The sequence below is a fragment of the Oncorhynchus masou genome, chromosome 17 (genome assembly GCF_036934945.1).
Source record: "Oncorhynchus masou masou isolate Uvic2021 chromosome 17, UVic_Omas_1.1, whole genome shotgun sequence".
In the NCBI taxonomy this organism is placed as follows: Eukaryota; Metazoa; Chordata; class Actinopteri; order Salmoniformes; family Salmonidae; genus Oncorhynchus; species Oncorhynchus masou.
The window spans coordinates 12,866,871-12,886,487 of record NC_088228.1 but is presented as its reverse complement, the minus strand read 5'-3'; the positions used below and the strand labels follow the sequence as shown (position 1 = coordinate 12,886,487).

The 19,617-nt window shown below is 43.8% G+C and overlaps 1 protein-coding gene across 1 annotated transcript; it reads right to left on the bottom strand.

Moving 5' to 3' along the window:
- Window positions 1–90: 90 nt before the first annotated feature.
- On the bottom strand, window positions 91–19,444 carry LOC135558513 (nuclear receptor subfamily 2 group F member 6-like). The gene is given in 6 exon segments (XM_064992371.1): window positions 91–1,422; window positions 11,168–11,701; window positions 11,704–11,745; window positions 16,040–16,134; window positions 17,494–18,275; window positions 18,587–19,444. Coding segments are annotated over 5 exon segments (1,215 nt in total). The 5' UTR covers window positions 17,763–18,275; window positions 18,587–19,444; the 3' UTR covers window positions 91–1,147.
- Between the last annotated feature and the right edge of the window lie 173 nt (window positions 19,445–19,617).

Here is a 19,617-nt window from a genome sequence, read left to right as displayed (position 1 = left end):
TCACTGAGTCCATCTGTAAGTCTCTCCACTTCATCTGCCTGACTGATCTACTAGTTCAAATATCAAATCTATAACCTTCAAGGACTTCTGTGGACAATAAAGATTTTGGTGTAATTTCTTGTTCCAGTTTCATTTCAACCCTTAGCACCTCCCCGTTTCCTCCTATCAAGTTTGTGTTCACATATCTGAAGGGATAGAAGTGAGACATATGGTGGAGGACCCTCTCAGTTAGGTGAAGGCCCTTCAGTGAGAGGCTTGTTTGTAGTCGGTCTATCGTCATGTCTGTAGAAAGTTGTCCCAGTGAAATCTTGGGCATTTTATTGTCGTCCGACATCAAATTTGTCATTGTCGACAACGTCTTAACTTTAGCAAATTTGTATTAATTATTACAGGAAAATAAACTCAACAAGATGATTATTTACAAGGTAATTGAAAGCTAGCTAGCTAATTACAGAAAATAGCTTATGGTTGTGAGTAGGATGAAACAAAAGCAGGGAATTCAACCAAAGAATTTGAGAACTTGTGCACTGTCTTGTTGCTGTCTCAGTCAGGTAACCATGACAACAGATTCTGCGACAGGGTCAACGTTGAACTGCGTCTCCGACAAGGAAACCAACAGCCGCAGCAACAGGTCTATAAACCCCAGTATAAATTAAATGTTGTTTTGACCAGAGACACTTGTTGCGTTCTATTTGTCTATAGACATGTTGTTAGACCAAGTATAAACCAGCCTTAAGGATCAGACTAATAGCTCCATAATACTGGTTTTCTACCAGAATTCCAATATCTGATGTAGACGTTGACAGTCATTGCACTGAAGGCAATGAGATGTGGAAAATGAGACAAGGTTCCAGTGACCTCTATTGGCAGGACAGTAATGTCTGTATGTAAGGTGTCACTATGGCATGCGGATGGCATGGCTGACTCAGGTCGCCATAACGGGGCACAGCAGGTGTGCTGGCACCAGTGTGCTGGCAATAGACCCAGCTGGCACTAGGCTGGTATGGAGAGCTCAGTTCATGGAGACAGTACAGTATGTATGATGTCCAGCTGGCGCTAGCATAGGATCACACAGATGGATCATGATGATTCAGAGGAACCTGCGGTCCTTGTCGTCACTGCCCAGAAGGAGACCTAATTTTGGGGGTTACTGACCAGGGACGTAGGGCCAGCTGATGGAGCTTCCGGAGAGCTGCATGTCACGGATGAGCGTCTCAATGGGTGTCTTGCCCACCAGACGCATGAAGAAGAGCTGGGAGATGAGGTTGGCGGGCACGGCGCGGAGGGCGGGCAGGCGGAGGAGCAGGCGGCCGAAGCGCTGCGGCTGACCTGGGTACTGCATCCGCTCGTATTCTGTCAGAGCCACCTGGGCCTTTTCCTGCAGAGACTCCACGTGGACCGGGTCTGTCAGCCCACACGCATCTGAGAGGGAAGGAGGGAATGACAGAGACTTGAGGTGAGTAGAGTGGGAGGGAGCAGTACTTAACTGAGGCGGGAACCTACATACAGAAATCTGTTTGGCACCAACAAATTTAAAAAAACTCTGACCAAAAACTAAAAAAAGGTCCGGTTGTACCTCCTCTGTTCTCCTGTTTTCTACATTGTTTCATCTGTATGTTTTGTTGATGTAGTCTAGATTTAGGCCATTTGAAGCAAAATAATGCAAACAACTGTTGACATGTAAAAATGTTACACTCTTTGGGTAAGTCTGCAGTGCAGACCTTTCAATTACAATATCCACTACAACACATTTTGGCCTGTGATTATACTCTGCACTTGTACTGTCATGCCAGGAGAGGGCGCCACTCTCCTCAAATCTACCAGCACACCTGTGTTCAGGTTTTGTCATTTGACCAGCAGATGCTTTGGTATCCTTAGATAACACCAAGAGAAACACTGAGTGAACAAAACATTAGGATAATAATATTGAGTTGCACCCCATTTTGTCCTCAGAATAGCCTCAATTCATTTGGGCATATGGACTACAGGGTGTCTGAAGCTTTCCGCAGGGATGCTGGCCCCTCCAATGCTTCCCACAATTGTGTCAAGTTGGCTGGATGTCCTTTGGGTGGTAGACCATTTTTGATACAGTGTGAAAAACCCAGCATCGGTGGGCCTGGTACCTACTACCATACCCCGTTTAAAGGCACTTCCATCTTTTGTCTAGTCCAGTTACCCTCTGAATGACACACACAATCCATGTCTCAATTGTCTCAAGGCTTGAAAATCATTCTTTAACCTGTCTCCTCCCCTTCATCTACACTGATTGAAGTGGATTTAACAAGTGACATCAACAAAGGATCATAGCTTTCACCTGGATTCACCTGGTTAGTCTATGCCATGGAAAGAGCAGGTGGTCCTAATGTTTTGTACACTCAGTGTATGTTTTCCCATTAGAAATGTTAAAGTCTCAGCATTTTAGTAAAAAAATAAGAAAAGTATTGATGTAGGGTTGCAAAGCTAATGTAAATTTAACAAACTTTGGTAATTAACAGGTAATCTATGGTAATTTATACTTGAATAACTGTTACAAAAATTAATACTACACATGAATTGTATGTGTCAATTTTGTCCACGAGTTTCTAGTGGATAGACCATATGGTTCAAGGGAAAATAGCCTAATTAATGAAGAAAAATAAATCAACAATGACATTATTTTTCAATTAACTGCAATAACGTTTCACAACCGTTTTCACAACTGGTACCAGTTTGGTAGCCGTGCAGACGTGACCCACGAGACTCACAGCGCAGGGAGAGCTGTGACCAAACTGGTCTGGAAAGGAGGCCGTTTATGAATTCAATATTAGCTCTTGTAATATATTAGCTGAAACAGGGATGGGGGTAGAAGAACAATCTTTATCAGAGGTCATGGGTCAAGTGCAAGTACAGATGATCACATGTACTAACTAGTAATAGCGCCACCCTCAGCCATTCCAGGTACACACATTTTATTTACTCAAGGAGAGCTATGTAAGGATCGCCGTTGCTGTCTCGTGCTTTTTTCAGCAGGTTCTTCACAGTCTGAAATGCTGTCTCAGCTTGGCCGTTTGACTGTGGAAATATAGGCCTCGACATGACATGTTTGAAATCCCTGTTGGTAGAGAACCTTTCTTGACTCACCAACTGTCTTGCATTGTCGGAGCACAACATGTTCGGCAACCCATGCCTTGCGAAGATCGACTTTAGTGCTGTAATGATGTGTTTACTTGTTGTCCCACTGAGCTGGGAGATTCTGGGAATTTTGAGTAGTTATCCACAAATAGTAGATATTCTGTGTGGCTGTAATGGAAGAGGTCCACTGTAACTTTGGCCCAGCTCTCTCTGGGAATGGATGAAACATGAGTGGCTCTCTTAATTGTTGTTTTTATGTAAGTTGCAGACTGCACATTTGGTTACAACATCTTCAATCTGTTTAGCCATGCCTGGACAGAACATCCTTGCTAGTTTCTTACATTTGATGACTCCCATGTTTGCTTCAGGAACTTCTTTCATTTTCTGAGGAACAACAAGTTTTGAACTTCTGAACAGCAGTCCATCTGAGTATGTCAAATTCCCTCTGAAGGTCCAGTAGTGTTGTATTTTCTTTGCAACTTTCCCCCTCTTGTCTGGCCATCCTTTTTTAATCTGTTTCTGTGACCAGTCTTAACTCTTCATCTTCTGCTGTTGCTGGTTTGAATTGCTGCAGTTTCTCTTCTGAAACAGGAAGTTGATGAGCGATTTGATTTACCCATTCTGTAAGCTCAGTTTTCCTGACGACGACATCCATGTTTTCCACGCGGTTCTGTGCTACAGGTACTTTTCTGGATGAGTTAACCAACCACTGGTGTAACTTTTGCGTCTATTTGTATGTGATGAACTCCCGGAACACATCCAGGTCTTGTGACTACATCTTCATATTCAAAATGTCTGTCTCTGTCCTTTGTTCAAGCTTGAATATTCTCTGCATTAAGCCCATTTGCAGACAAGCTGATCTTCCAAGTATTGCAGGTGCATCTTGTTCTATCACTTGAAATTCCAGTTCAAACACTTTCTCTTTGTATTGACATTTGAGTGTATTCTTGCTTTTGGCTCCATCTGGTGGCCAGAATACATCACTAGCTTGCAGTTGGATTTTTGCATGGAATCACCCTTCACTTTCAGCGTTTTCAAGTCTCTCACGGAAAGACGTTACACTCAGCTCCTGTATCCAGCTTAACAGTAAGCTTATGGTTGTTTATTTACAGTGTTTCTGTTCACTGCTCTTTCTCAGTATTTTTCTCATTGATATTCACTAGCTGAGCAACAAATTGTACTTCACTCTGTTTCACTTCAATTGTCCCAATGAACATGTCCTAATTTCGTGCTGTCATCTCCCTGTAAATCCTGTGAAGGCTCCGGTTTTCTGTCTGTGTGCATGAGGAGCACATTTTGGCGTAATGGATTTTTTTTCTGTGATTTGCTTCGCATATCTGACCTTATGCTGGACCCTTTTTTTGGTTCATATTTGTACCGTCAACGTGAGCATTGTCCATGCAACCACTCCTTATCTAGCTTGGAACCTTTCTCCAATTCTGTGCTTTCTTTTGCTCATGCACATTAAGAACGGGCACCTCGACTTCGTCACGATGTATTTTCAGCTGGCTCACTTCACTAGCCCGGCAAGTAATCTGCATCGCACTTGGCCATTTGTGATTCCACACACAATTCTGTCCCATATCAGTGACTCGGTAAATTGTTGAAACTTTATTTTTTTTAGATGAGTCAGTAAGCATCAATTGACTCAGTTTGTCCTTGCACTCTCGTGAAAAACATATGCCTCAGGTCCGTCAGATTTGTTCTTGGCTCACAGTACTTTCGGAAAAGCGCTTTTAATACATCTATATCATCTTCAAAATCAAAGGTATTTTAATGAAACAGGCAGGGAGCAGGTCTCGAACCCTCGACCTTCTAGCCCGAAGTTGCGACTCTTCCTCTTATAGGAACGCGCTCACTGGCCAAGCACACGCACTGTCGTGGATGCAAGGCCGGATCACTTCTGACACCAATGTAATGAAACAGCAGGGCGTAGGTCTTGAACCCTTGACCTTCGAGCCCGAAGTCCAGCACACTATCAACTGTGCCCCAAAAGCATGCTCAGGCGGCAGAGTCGATATCCACACTTATAAACCCAGGGTCGTTACAGTGTTGAATACCTTGATTGCATCATCTCTGGCTACGTGCAGGAATGTGGCACATTTCACTATTTCGGCTTTCTCTGAGATGCCACTGGCGATTATATAAAGGTTGAATTAAAGATCCACACGCTCCAATTTTCAGGTAGATTTCCCTCTAGGTTCAGAGTAGTTAGTGGTCTCATGTGTTCCATGTTTCAGAATGTTAAGCTTTCCTTTTAACACCACTGAGTCAGGGATGATCTTTATCAGAGGTCATGAGTCAAGTGTAAGTACAGATGAGCACATTAAATCAAATCAAAGTTTATTTGTCACGTGCATCGAAAACAACAGGTGTAGACCTTACAGTGAAATGCTTACTTACAGGCTCTAATCAATGGTGTGAGAGGTGTAGGTAAAGTAATAAAACAACAGTAAAAAGGCATTTGAAAAAAAGAGTAGCAAGGCCATATACAGACACCTGTTAGTCAGGCTTATTGAGGTAGTATGTACATGTAGGTATCGTTAAAATGATTATGCATATATGATGAACAGAGAGTAGCAGAAGCGTAAAAAGAGGGGTTGGCGGGTGGTGGGACACAATGCAGATAGCCCTGTTAGCCAATGTGCGGGAGCACTGGTTGGTTAGGCCAATTTAGGTAGTATGTACATGAATGTATAGTTAAAGTGACTATGCATATAAGATAAACAGAGAGTAGCAGCAGCGTAAAAGAGGGATTGGGGGGGCAGACAATGCAAATAGTCCGGGGAGCCATTTGGTTACCTGTTCAGGAGTCTTATGGCTTGGGGGTAGAAACTGTTGAGAAGCCTTTTTGTCCTAGACTTGGCATTCCGGTACCGCTTGCCATGAGGTAGTAGAGAGAACAGTCTATGACTGGGGTGGCTGGGGTCTTTGACAATTTGTAGGGCCTTCCTCTGACACCGCCTGGTGTAGAGGTCCTGGATGGCAGGCAGTTTTGCCCCAGTGATGTACTGGGCTGTACGCACTACCCTCTGAAGTGCCTTGCGGTCGGAGGCTCAGCAATTGCCGTACCAGGCAGTGATGCAACTGGTCAGGATGCTCTCGATGTTGCAGCTGTAGAACCTTTTGAGGATCTCAGGACCCATGCCAAATCTTTTTAGTTTCCTGAGGGGAAATAGGCTTTGTCGTGCCCTCTTCACGACTGTCTTGGTGTGTTTGGACCAATCTTGTTTGTTGTTGATGTGGACACCAAGGAATTTGAAGCTCTCAACCTGCTCCACTACAGCCCCGTCGATGGGAATGGGGACGTGCTCGGTGCTCCTTTTCCTGGAGTCCACAATCATCTCCTTAGTCTTGGTTACGTTGAGGGATAGGTTGTTATTCTGGCACCACCCGGCCAGGTCTCTGACCTCCTCCCTAAAGGCTGTCTCGTCATTGTCAGTGATCAGGCCTACCACTGTTGTGTTGTCAGCAAACTTAATGATGGTGTTGGTATCGTGCCTGGCCATGCAGTCGTGGGTGAAAAGGGAGTACAGGAGGGGGGAGCTCCAATATTGAGGATCAGCTTGGCAGATGTGTTGCTACCTACCCTCACCACCTGGGGGCGGCCCGTCAGGAAGTCCAGGATCCAGTTTCAGAGGGAGGTGTTTAGTCCCAGGTTCCTTAGCTTGTTGAGGAGCTTTGAGCGTACTATGGTGTTGAACGCTGAGCTGTAGTCAATGAACAGCATTCTCACATAGGTGTTCCTTTTGTACAGGTGGGAAAGGGCAGTGTGGAGTGCAATAGAGATTGCATCATCTGTGGATCTGTTTGGGTGGTATGCAAATTGGAGTGGTCTAGGGTTTATGGGATAATGATGTTGATGTGAGCCATTACTAGCCTTTCAAAGCATTTCATGGCTACGGACATGAGTGCTATGGGTCTGTAGTCATTGTGTTCTTGGGCACAGGGACCATGGTGGTCTGCTTGAAGCATGTACTAATTATTAACAGCGCCACCCTCCGACACTGCATGTTTTTTAATTGAACCTTTTATTTAACTAAGCGAGTCAGTTAAGAACAAATTCTTATTTACATGGCCTACCCCAGCCAAACCCGGACACACTGGGTCAATTGTGCGCCGCCTTATGGGACTTCCAATCATGGCCGGTTGTGACACAGCCTGGAATCCAACCAGTGTCTGTAGTGACGCCTCTAGCACTGAGATGCAGTGCCTTAGACCGCTGCGCCACTCAGGAGCCACATGTATATACATGACAGCTCCGAAGTTGTGCATCGGGTTTAATTGGTTCTCTTGATTGAGACCTCTCTCCTTGTTTGGATTTGAAAGTTATTTATTTTGGGTAAGATTGTACATACATTTTTAAATACAAAACATACACATACAAACAACAATATACAGACCCACACAAACCTCATCTACATCACACCTGCCCAGACCCACACAAACCTCATCTACATCACACCTGCCCAGACCCACACAAACCTCATCTACATCACACCTGCCCAGACCCACACAAACCTCAGCTACATCACACCTGCCCAGACCCACACAAACCTCATCTACATCACACCTGCCCAGACCCACACAAACCTCATTACATTTTACACCTGGCCAGACCCATCCAAACCTCATCTACAAATTGGTGAATTCACCTTCTGACAGCCAGTGGAACAGACAAACACAAACTTTACAATAGTGCATCTAAATCATTTCACACCTGCCCAGGGGGGGTGAGAAACCTCATCTACATCACACCTATCCCAGATTCCTTAAAGAGGTCATCTACATCAGGTGCCCAGACCCACACAAACCTCATCTGACATCACACCTGCCCAGACCCAGGGAGTTTGTTCCACCATTGGGGGGCCAGACCCAGCGAACAGTTTTGACTGGGCAGACCCGGGAACTCATCTACATCAGTGGTGCCCAGACAAAGCAAGGCCATCTGGATGAACCTGCCCAGCAGTGCAAACCTCATTTGGGTCAGGGCCTGCCCAGAGCCTGGAAACCTCGGTGCTACATCCACCTCACAGCCCACACAAGCACCATGGTCTTGCCCAGACCGGACACAAACCTCAACTGGAAGCCAGTGGAGACAAACAGGACCTCATCTACATGACCGCCCAGAGAACTTGGGAACCTCAGTGAACATCAGACCTGCCCGTTCTGGATGAGTTCATCTACATCAACCTGGCACAGACCCAGGGAGCCCAGCCAACACCGAGTTGCAGTAATCCAGACACAGACTGACAAGTGCCTGGATCACACCTGCCCAGACCCCACAAACCTCATCTACATCACACCTGCCCAGACAAACACAAACCTCATCTACATCACACCTGCCCAGACCCACACAAACCTCAGTTACATCACACCTGCCCAGACCCACATCTCCAGCTCCCACATCACTCTCCGCCACATGGCCTCAAACTGCACCATTTTGTTTCTCTCAGTCTCCCATGCACTTTCAACATTTAATTAATAAAGCATTTGACCTTTCCATTGTGTTAAAGATGGAGGATTGGTTTATTTCCAGTTTATGTATACATTTTTTCAAGACAACCCATCCGGTATCTCACTGAACCCTCATACGCCATGTCTTGAAATATGCAGACAGACGGATTAAATGTACATTTACATTGTAATACTTCTGACAGCCAACTTTCCAATAGTTGATATATTTTTCTGAGATTGTCTGTTGGATAGGCTCTCTGTAAGGCTATGTGTATCTTACCTATCATATGAGTAAAATATCTCAGTTGGTCAGTCCAAAATTGCTTTTGAATTCTGCCGTTGAAATAAATGTATTTCATATTACCAAGTAATTTATGGTTTCTATGCCGTTAGTTTTCATGGATTTAAGTCCAACGATTGTAATGGAAAGGGGTGGCGTTCGGGGCTGTGTGTGGCTGTACATGTGGGTGTTTGACTGAGAAAGACACAGAGGGCAAGACAACCAGTAAAAACCACAGCCCCCTTAATTATCAACGCTTTGTGCCGACAACATCAAAGATGAATTTAGTGTTAGCCAGACTACCAGTTTGGCGCCAAAACATTTACAACAAAGAGATATTGACATAAGTCAAATAAGTGTGTACAAATATATATAAAGGATATGTCATTCTGAAATCCTCATATTAAACACCAATGGTATTTATAAAGTTGATGGTTTATATTTTGGATAATGTTTTACCACTTTGTCAATCAATTGATTTTGTTATTCTATTTTGCATTGGATATTATTTGATTATGTTATACATTTTACATGCAAAAAGGCCACACATTAAAGGACCAGAAATAATTGCAGACAATAATCTGAATTACCCAAAAGGCCACTCATTGTCATCTGATAATATTACAAAGAACTTTGAGCTTCCAGTAATATACCCTCCCCTTGCAACCCTATATGCAAGTCAAACGTCCCATCATGCAAATAAATGTTTGAATATCTAAGTATGCACAGTAGCCAAAAGTCTCAACATGTAGTAGGCTGAAAAGTCAGGAATGTAGTAGACTGTAAAGTCAGGAATGTAGTAGGCTGTAAAGTCAGGAATGTAGTAGACTGAAAAGTCAGGAATGTAGTAGGCTGTAAAGTCAGGAATGTAGTAGGCTGTAAAGTCAGGAATGTAGTAGGCTGTAAAGTCAGGAATGTAGTAGACTGAAAAGTCAGGAATGTAGTAGGCTGTAAAGTCAGGAATGTAGTAGGCTGTAAAGTCAGGAATGTAGTAGGCTGTAAAGTCATGAATGTAGTAGACTGTAAAGTCAGGAATGTAGTAGACTGTAGTAAGGAATGTAGTAGGCTGTAAAGTCAGGAATGTAGTAAGTCAGGAATGTAGTAGGCTGTAAAGTCAGGAATGTAGTAGGCTGTAAAGTCAGGAATGTAGTAGACTGTAAAGTCAGGAATGTAGTAGACTGTAAAGTCAGGAATGTAGTAGGCTGTAAAGTCAGGAATGTAGTAGGCTGAAAAGTCAGTAGGCTGAATGTGTAGACTGTAAAGTCAGGAATGTAGTAGGCTGTAAAGTCAGGAATGTAGTAGGCTGTAAAGTCAGGAATGTAGTAGGCTGTAAAGTCAGGAATGTAGTAGACTGAAAAGTCAGGAATGTAGTAGGCTGAAAAGTCAGGAATGTAGTAGGCTGTAAAGTCAGGAATGTAGTAGACTGTAAAGTAAGGAATGTAGTAGACTGTAAAGTCAGGAATGTAGTAGGCTGTAAAGTCAGGAATGTAGTAGACTGTAAAGTAAGGAATGTAGTAGGCTGTAAAGTCAGGAATGTAGTAGGCTGTAAAGTCAGGAATGTAGTAGGCTGTAAAGTCAGGAATGTAGTAGACTGAAAAGTCAGGAATGTAGTAGGCTGTAAAGTCATGAATGTAGTAGACTGTAAAGTCAGGAATGTAGTAGGCTGTAAAGTCAGGAATGTAGTAGGCTGTAAAGTCAGGAATGTAGTAGGCTGTAAAGTCAGGAATGTAGTAGACTGAAAAGTCAGGAATGTAGTAGACTGTAAAGTCAGGAATGTAGTAGGCTGTAAAGTCAGGAATGTAGTAGACTGTAAAGTCAGGAATGTAGTAGACTGTAAAGTCAGGAATGTAGTAGGCTGTAAAGTCAGGAATGTAGTAGACTGTAAAGTCAGGAATGTAGTAGGCTGTAAAGTCAGGAATGTAGTAGGCTGTAAAGTCAGGAATGTAGTAGGCTGTAAAGTCAGGAATGTAGTAGACTGTAAAGTCAGGAATGTAGTAGGCTGTAAAGTCAGGAATGTAGTAGGCTGTAAAGTCAGGAATGTAGTAGGCTAAAGTCAGGAATGTAGTAGGCTGTAAAGTGAGGAATGTAGTAGTCTGTAAAGTCAGGAATGTAGTAGGCTGTAAAGTCAGGAATGTAGTAGGCTGTAAAGTCAGGAATGTAGTAGGCTGTAAAGTCAGGAATGTAGTAGACTGTAAAGTCAGGAATGTAGTAGGCTGAAAAGTCAGGAATGCATGTTGTAAAGTCTCAACGTGTCCCAAAAAAATCTAAAACTAAATTCTCAATCCACATAGTGAGAATAAAATAAAAAAGATAACTCACCTGGTGAGAAGAGGACGATGGCCTTGAGGCAGCTGTACTCGGCCGAGTCCACCTGGAGCCGGGTCAACTTGTCCACCTGGTTCTGGAACACCCTCACCTGGTCCATGAAGGACACCACTCGCTCAGCTGACATGGGCGAGGAGTGGAAGCCCGCCGCGGCCAGCAGCGGGGCCATGTGGAGGGGCAGGGCGGACTGGGCAGCGTTCAGAATGAACAACTCGCTCCAACTCAACCTGAGCAGAGCCACCTGCTCTGACACGGGTAGCTCTGGGAAGTAGGGGATGTTCCTGGCCCACTCGATGGTGCTGAAGAGCAGTCTGGCTGCCAGCTCGCAGATGTTGTCGATGCCCATGACGGCCCCGCCCGCGCCGGTGGCCTGGCCCTGTTGGTTGTACTGGTGGCCGTAGCGGCTGCTGGGGTAGGGCTCGGCACGCAGCAGCTGGGAGATGAGCTCCGACACGGGCTGCCCGCCGTTGTTGTTGTAAAACTCTGCCACTCCGACGCCGCTACCACCACCTACTGGGGTGCCCGTCGGGCTGAGGCTGGAGTGTGAGGGGGGATACGTCCGCGCTGAACTGCTGGGGTGGGGATGGAGGCACAAAGGGGGAGGGGTATGGGTTGGGGTTGGAGTTAAGAAGATGCAGGGAGATGGGGAGGACGGAAGTGATTAGGATTTGGGGTGAAAAGTAGGGAGGGCAGGGGGGGAGAAGTTGAAAATGAGTCAGGCATGCTCTCTCGCAGTAGGAGGTCTGGCAGATTATCAACAGACGGTCTTGACCAGATTAACACCATATAATTCCAGATTAAAGTGGCCACCATGGGGCACAGACTGGTATCTAAACAACAATGGGCGAAACAGAGGACTCGCATTATTTGAGAATTCTCCAAGTGAATGTTAACTCGAGGAATAAAACAAAGACAGCAGAATTCTACATTAAAATATATTTTCCTCAAAGATGAATATTCCTCAGGAGGTGTTCATCTTTTACTATGCAAATATTTATATTACCAAAAGTGGGATAAAAGATTACTCTGGCCTTTGTGCATGATAAGTAATTTTTCCAACAATTGTTTACAGACAGATTATTTCACTTATAATTCACTATCACAATTCTAGTGGGTCAGAAGTTTACATACACTAAGTTGACTGTGCCTTTAAACAGATTGGAAATATGCAGAAAATTATGTCATGGCTTTAGAAGCTTCTGATGGGCTAATTGACATCATTTGAGTCAATTGGAGGTGTACCTGTGGATGTATTTCAAGGCCTACCTTCAAACTCAGTGCCTCTTTGCTTGACATCATGGGAAAATCAAAATAAATCTCAGAAAAAAAGACCTCAGCAAAAAATTGTAGACCTCCACAAGTCTGGTTCAGCCTTGGGAGCAATTTACAAATGCCTGAAGGTACCACATTCATCTGTACAAACAATAGTACGCAAGTATAAACACCATGGGACCACGCAGCAGTCAAACCGCTCAGGAAGGAGACGCGTTCTGTCTCCTAGAGATGAACGTACTTTAGTGTGAAAAGTGCAAATCAATCCCAGAACAACAGCAAAGGACCTTGTGAAGATGCTGGAGGAAACAGGTACAAAAGTATCTACATCCACAGTAAAAAGAGTCCTATATCGACATAACCTGAAAGGCCACTCAGCAAGGAAGAAGCCACTTCTCCAAAAATGCCATAAAAAAGCGAGACAAAGGTTGGCAACTGCACATGGGGACAAAGATTGTACTTTTTGGAGAAATGTCCTCTGGTCTGATGAAACAAAAGTAGAACTGTTTGGCCATAATGACCATTGTTATGTTTGGAGGAAAAAGGGGGAGGCTTGCAAGCCGAAGAACACCATCCCAACCGTGAAGCGCAGGGGTGGCAGCATCATGTTGTGGGGGTGCTTTGCTGCAGGAGGGACTGGTGCACTTCACAAAAGGAAGGAAAATTATGAGGAAGGAAAATTATGTGGATATATTGAAGCAACATCTCAAGACATCAGTCAGGAAGTTAAAGCTTGGTCGCAAATGGGTCTTCCAAATGGACAATGACCCCAAGCATACTTCCAAAGTTATGGCAAAATGACTTAAGGACAACAAAGTCAAGGTTTTGGCCAACACAAAACCCTGACCTTAATCCCATAGAAAATTTGTGGGCAGATCTGAAAAGCGTGTGTGAGCAAGGAGACCTATTAACCTGACTCCTTTACACCAGCTCTGCCAGGAGGAATGGGACAAAATTCACCCAACTTATTGTGGGAAGCTTGTGGAAGGCTACCAGAAATGTTTGACCCGAGTTAAACAATTTAAATTATTTGTCCCCAGTCCACCTGGCCGTGCTGCTGCTCCAGTTTCAACTGTTCTGCCTGCGGCTATGGAACCCTGACCTTTTCACCAGACGTGCTACCTGTCCCAGACCTGCTGTTTTCAACTCTCTAGAGACAGCAGGCGCTCTTAATGATCGGCTATGAAAAGCCAACTGACATTTACTCCTGAGGTGCTGACTTGCTGCACCCTCGACAACTACTGTGATTATTATTATTTGACCATGCTGGTCATTTATGAACATTTGAACATCTTGGCCATGCTCTGTTATAATCTCCACCCAGCACAGCCAGAAGAGGACTGGCCACCCCTCATAGCCTGGTTCCTCTCTAGGTTTTTTCCTAGATTTTGGACTTTCTAGGGAGTTTTTCCGAGCCACTGTGCTTCTACATCTGCATTGCTTGCTGTTTGGGGTTTTAGGCTGGGTTTCTGTACAGCACTTTGAGATATCAGCTGATGTAAGAAGGGCAATATAAATACATTTGATTTGGAAGGTAATGCTACCAAACACTAATTGAGTGTATGTAAACATCTGACCCACTGGGAATGTGATGAAAGAAATAAAAGCTGAAATAAATCATTCTCTACTATTATTCTGACATTTTATACATGGATTAAATGTCAGGAGTTTTGAAACAGTAAGTTTAAATGTATTTGGCTTAGGTGTATGTAAACTTCCGACTTTAACTGTAGTTGACGTATTAAAGCCATTGGGTGAGTAATTTGACCTTGAAAGGGAGAGAGTCATCAATATTAGACTGAAGAGGCAGCATTCAGGGTTCCTCTAGTTTCCTGCAACCACCCAAATAAGTCATTGTGGGCTATACTCACTGTGGAACTTCGGGCTACAGCCTCTTTATCATACAATAATGCCTCATATCAATGGCATAGGGATACTATATTTTACTTAGGGCTTCAATAGGCTTACAGTGTAAGAGGACATGGCAACCATGGTAACGGTGGAACCACTACTATATAGATGGTATGTAATATTTATAATCAAAGGCCTATGGAAAAACAACTAACCAACCACTGCATATACAGTGATTCATCACCTGGGACTTCAGACTACAGTTGAGGTATAGACAGAGATGTGTGTGAAAGACTGGTGCACAGGGCCGCAGGTGGCTTGTTCCTTGTATCCTAGTCGCTCACGCAGGCACTAGATTAGATGACAAAGGACACGGCATGGAGCCTGCATGGATGGCAAGCCATGATACGGCCAGTGTAGTTGTATGTGACAGCACTATGGGTCAATGTAATGTTAAAAAAATGACCATTTTAAAACAATCGTTTTTTTTAGAACATACGGATACAGTCTATTGACTGGAGTTCATGTCTTTGAACATCCATGTCAAAATAACCTGATATTCTGCATAGAATACATACATTTATAGATAAAGGAAGGTCCTACTGTATGTGGACAGGATAAGTACATAGCTAAAGGAAGGTCCTACTGTATGTGGACAGGATAAGTACATAGCTAAAGGAAGGTCCTACTGTATGTGGACAGGATAAGTATATAGCTAAAGGAAGGTCCTACAGTATGTGGACAGGATAAGTACATAGCTAAAGGAAGGTCCTACTGTATGTGGACAGGATAAGTATATAGCTAAAGGAAGGTCCTACTGTATGTGGACAGGATAAGTACATAGCTAAAGGAAGGTCCTACTGTATGTGGACAGGATAAGTACATAGCTAAAGGAAGGTCCTACTGTATGTGGACAGGATAAGTATATAGCAAAAGGAAGGTCCTACTGTATGTGGACAGGATAAGTATATAGCTAAAGGAAGGTCCTACTGTATGTGGACAGGATAAGTATATAGCTAAAGGAAGGTCCTACTGTATGTGGACAGGATAAGTACATAGCTAAAGGAAGGTTCTACTGTATGTGGACAGGATAAGTACATAGCTAAAGGAAGGTCCTACTGTATGTGGACAGGATAAGTACATAGCTAAAGGAAGGTCCTACTGTATGTGGACAGGATAAGTACATAGCTAAAGGAAGGTCCTACTGTATGTGGACAGGATAAGTACATAGCTAAAGGAAGGTCCTACTGTATGTGGACAGGATAAGTACATAGCTAAAGGAAGGTCCTACTGTATGTGGACAGGATAAGTACATAGCTAAAGGAAGGTCCTACTGTATGTGGACAGGATAAGTACATAGCTAAAGGAAGGTCCTACTGTATGTGGACAGGATAAGTACATAGCTAAAGGAAGGTCCTACTGTATGTGGACAGGATAAGTACATAGCTAAAGGAAGGTCCTACTGTATGTGGACAGGATAAGTATATAGCTAAAGGAAGGTCCTACTGTATGTGGACAGGATAAGTACATAGCTAAAGGAAGGTCCTACTGTATGTGGACAGGATAAGTACATAGCTAAAGGAAGGTCCTACTGTATGTGGACAGGATAAGTACATAGCTAAAGGAAGGTCCTACTGTATGTGGACAGGATAAGTACATAGCTAAAGGAAGGTCCTACTGTATGTGGACAGGATAAGTACATAGCTAAAGGAAGGTCCTACTGTATGTGGACAGGATAAGTACCTTCTTTGCGCATGCCAACACGAAAGCACTTCTCAAGGCGGCAGTACTGGCACTGGTTGCGGTGATGTTGGTCGATCTGGCACTCTCGATTCGACCTGAAATATAGATCAGAACATGTTTTGCCAATCCACACAGCAATGATAATGACGTTTAGCTTTGCTGACACTTGTTACAGCTACAAACTCTTGGCAAAATCTATAGTAGTGTATGTGTACTGCTATCACTTTAATGGAGAAAGGTCACCTTAATATGATAGAAAACATTTGCAGGCAGTTGTGAGTTACCAGACTGCATGGTTGCATAACGTATCTAGAGGGTAGATGTAGAAAGTTGAAGCATAAAACATGATGCGAGACAAAATAAGCTTCTATTTAAATATATTATAGGTATCTGCTGGTTTACAGAATCAGATTATATAAGTGTGTATGGCCCAATCACTGTCTTTCCTTAGATGATCCATGGCATTAATATTGTATCATGCTCATGGATTTTTTTAATATGGGCAGAGTGGCTGATGTAGGGATGACTAGACCACAGTGGGGAAACTCAATTATCTCACTTCGAGGATAGTTTTGTACAAGAAAACGTATGCATTTGTATGACATCTTCTTGGACATGGAGGAAACAATGTAAATCAATAAATATCACACTGCAATGCAATACAAAATATCACAATACAGAGTTGAACAATACAATGAAATACAATAGAGGTGTCTGTTCAACCCCATATTGTTTTCGACTAATAATATTGACAATCAAGACGTCTGCCAGTAAGCAATGATGGAGTGTCATACTATTTTTAAGTCAGCTATTCTCTTCAGATACCTTTTATATCGTGAAAGGCACACAGTTAAAGAACAAATCCACTCAAAAACAATGTTTTGGTTTTAAAAAATGCACAGTTAATACAGTCGCAAAATGTTTTGCAGTCAAGTTGTCAAGATACTGACTTTCAAGAAGCAAAGTGTCACCGGCCACATCATGGTGATGATGCACAATGCATTATATGACACTGTGCTTCTTGAAAGTCCAGCATCTTGAAAACATGACTGTTGACATGCAAAACATTTGGGGACTGTATCAACAGTGGACTAATTAAAGAAATACAGAAAGATATTTTTTTGTGTGGATTTTTCCTTTAAGTGAGTGATGAGTCACATCCAGTAAACACACTGCTGTGGGGATTGTAACAGCTCTGCACAGAGTCAACTATGTATTAATGCATGACTCACTCTAGCTATTTGCATCCATTTGCCTGTACAGATGGGATATTGATAACAGACAAACTAAGGAATCAGAAATAAAGGCTATTCATAAGATTAGCCAGACGGGTGTTACAGTTTGGTGGAGGAAGAGGTGAATTCCAACGTTACAGTGTAAATAGCTTATTATAATTATCCATCAATTTTGAGAATCCATCACATCATCATGACAATTATCCCATTGAGTCTCACCTGCAGGTATAGTTGAGGTTGCGGCGGATGCTCCTCTTGAAGAAGCTCTTGCAGCCCTCGCAGGTGAACACACCGTAGTGCTTCCCGCTGGACTTGTCCCCACACACCACACAGTCCACCACACACGCCTTGTCCTCGTCCCCGACCTCCATGTCGCTGCCCCCTGCCTGGGGCGAACCGTCCTCCTCCTCTCCCCTCAGATAGCCCTTCTCCCCCAGCCCGTTGGTGCCCCCGTTGGGGTCTCCCCAGCCCCCGCTCACCATGGCCATTGCTTGGTTAGCAGACCACAGAAGGAATGAGAGACAGCCAACAATTTTGTTTGCTGCTGTCTAAACGTTTTGATTTCCTTTGTGAACTCTCTGTTCAGAGTTCAAGATTTGGAGATTCTCTGCCTTTTCATAAAATATTCTCTTTTGGCTTTTTGGTCCTCAAAGTGGGTCAGAAACTAAATAGTCAAAGGTAGAAAATTACCCACACCCTCTTTTAATGTAGAGTATAAAGGGGTGTAAAAATTGTATGGCGTAGAATGTTTGTTCCAAAAAACCCACTAGAGCTGTTTTGTCTCCTCCCCTTCCACTATGACCTGGAAATTATTTCACTTTTCACTCTAGAAACTTTTGTTTTGCCCCATGCCCAGTTTTCTTCTTTCTCCTTATTGAATTATTCACTCTTTTTGTGTTTTTTTGTTATGTATTTATTTGGCACCAAATCCTTCGACGGCTGTCTTTTAGAGGAGCTTGCTGTTCAGTTGAATGGTTTACACTTCAGCCAAGACACAGAACCTTTCACAGGAAACAATTAATCAAACACACATTTTCAAAAAGAGACCAAAACACAACCCATTCACTCGCACTTTGCGCACGATTACAGAGGGAAATCCTCTCTCGATTCTCTCTCTGCCTTCTCTCTCTAGCAACAATAATGGCTGAAAAAGGACCGCGCTAGCCCTGGAGCAGTGGCCACCCCTCGTAAAACTGTCATGCAGTTTACCTTCATTATAGTGTATGTGGAGTCCTGCTGCCTTTCTGCAATATCTTACTTATATCCTGGCATTAGAGAGAAATAATACAAAAGTCTTGTATTGTATGCTTACCGTTGCAAGTATATTCATATAATATGTCAACGTCTTCTTTTAGCTAGATCACCCTTACAGCCATGGAGAGGGAGGGCACAGACAGAGTGAGGCAAGAGACAGATTTTCCAGCAATCCTCTGAGCACCACCAACATTCTGGTTGACAAAACGAGCCCTTCCAGGTCACCACTAACAAAACAACTTGATGTTTCACAGCACACTGTATGGCTATATCCTCAAGGCACACAAAGAACTACTATCAAGTCTTAGCCGTGGCTACGGTCTACCCCCTCTGTTTTACAAAATCAACCAGTCTTTCTGGCTCTCTTTAAAATGGTCTTCAACTCAAGGAAGTAACCTCTCTTCCTTGTTTGTTGTTCCAGAGGGAGGCAAGAGACAGGCTGTAGCAATATCCTCTGTGGTAGTGGCTAGACCAGTCTCTGTTTCAGTCCCTCCAAAAATAGACTGCACAGATTAGGTTAGAAATCCTAAAAGCGTCCTTTCCACCCTTCAGAAGTCAGAGAAACTGCTTTCTAAGCATCCGTGTTAGCCTCTCCCTCCAGTCTTTTGTCAGTGCTTGCCCACCGAGCACTAACGACTTGCGGCCTAGCCCTGTGCTCCGACCGTGTGGGTGCTTCCCGTGGCTGAGGCAGGCGAGGGGGAAGGGATGTGGCTTTCTCTCCTCAGAGTCCACAAAATTGAATTGAGATTTAAAAAAAAGACTCGGCTCTTGACAGATTGGCTTTTGTAAGGCACCACACAGACCGTCCTCTCTCTGTGTCTATGGGTTTCTCCCTCCGTTTTCCTCAGCCTGTGTGTGTGTGAGCTAGCAGAGCAGGAGAGAGAGAGAGGGAGGGAGTGTGCAGGGAGGGGGATGGGGGCATGTGTGTGCTCAGGGATTTGACACTGCTATTCAAGCCCTGTGGTTGCCATGGCACCAGCTGCCTTATATGGACATTGAAGTCAAAGAGCAAAGAGTGGGCTGTGGGGCTTATCACACACAGAGAAAAAGAATGTGGAGGTTCGCTCTCCTCGGAGAGAGGCATGACCC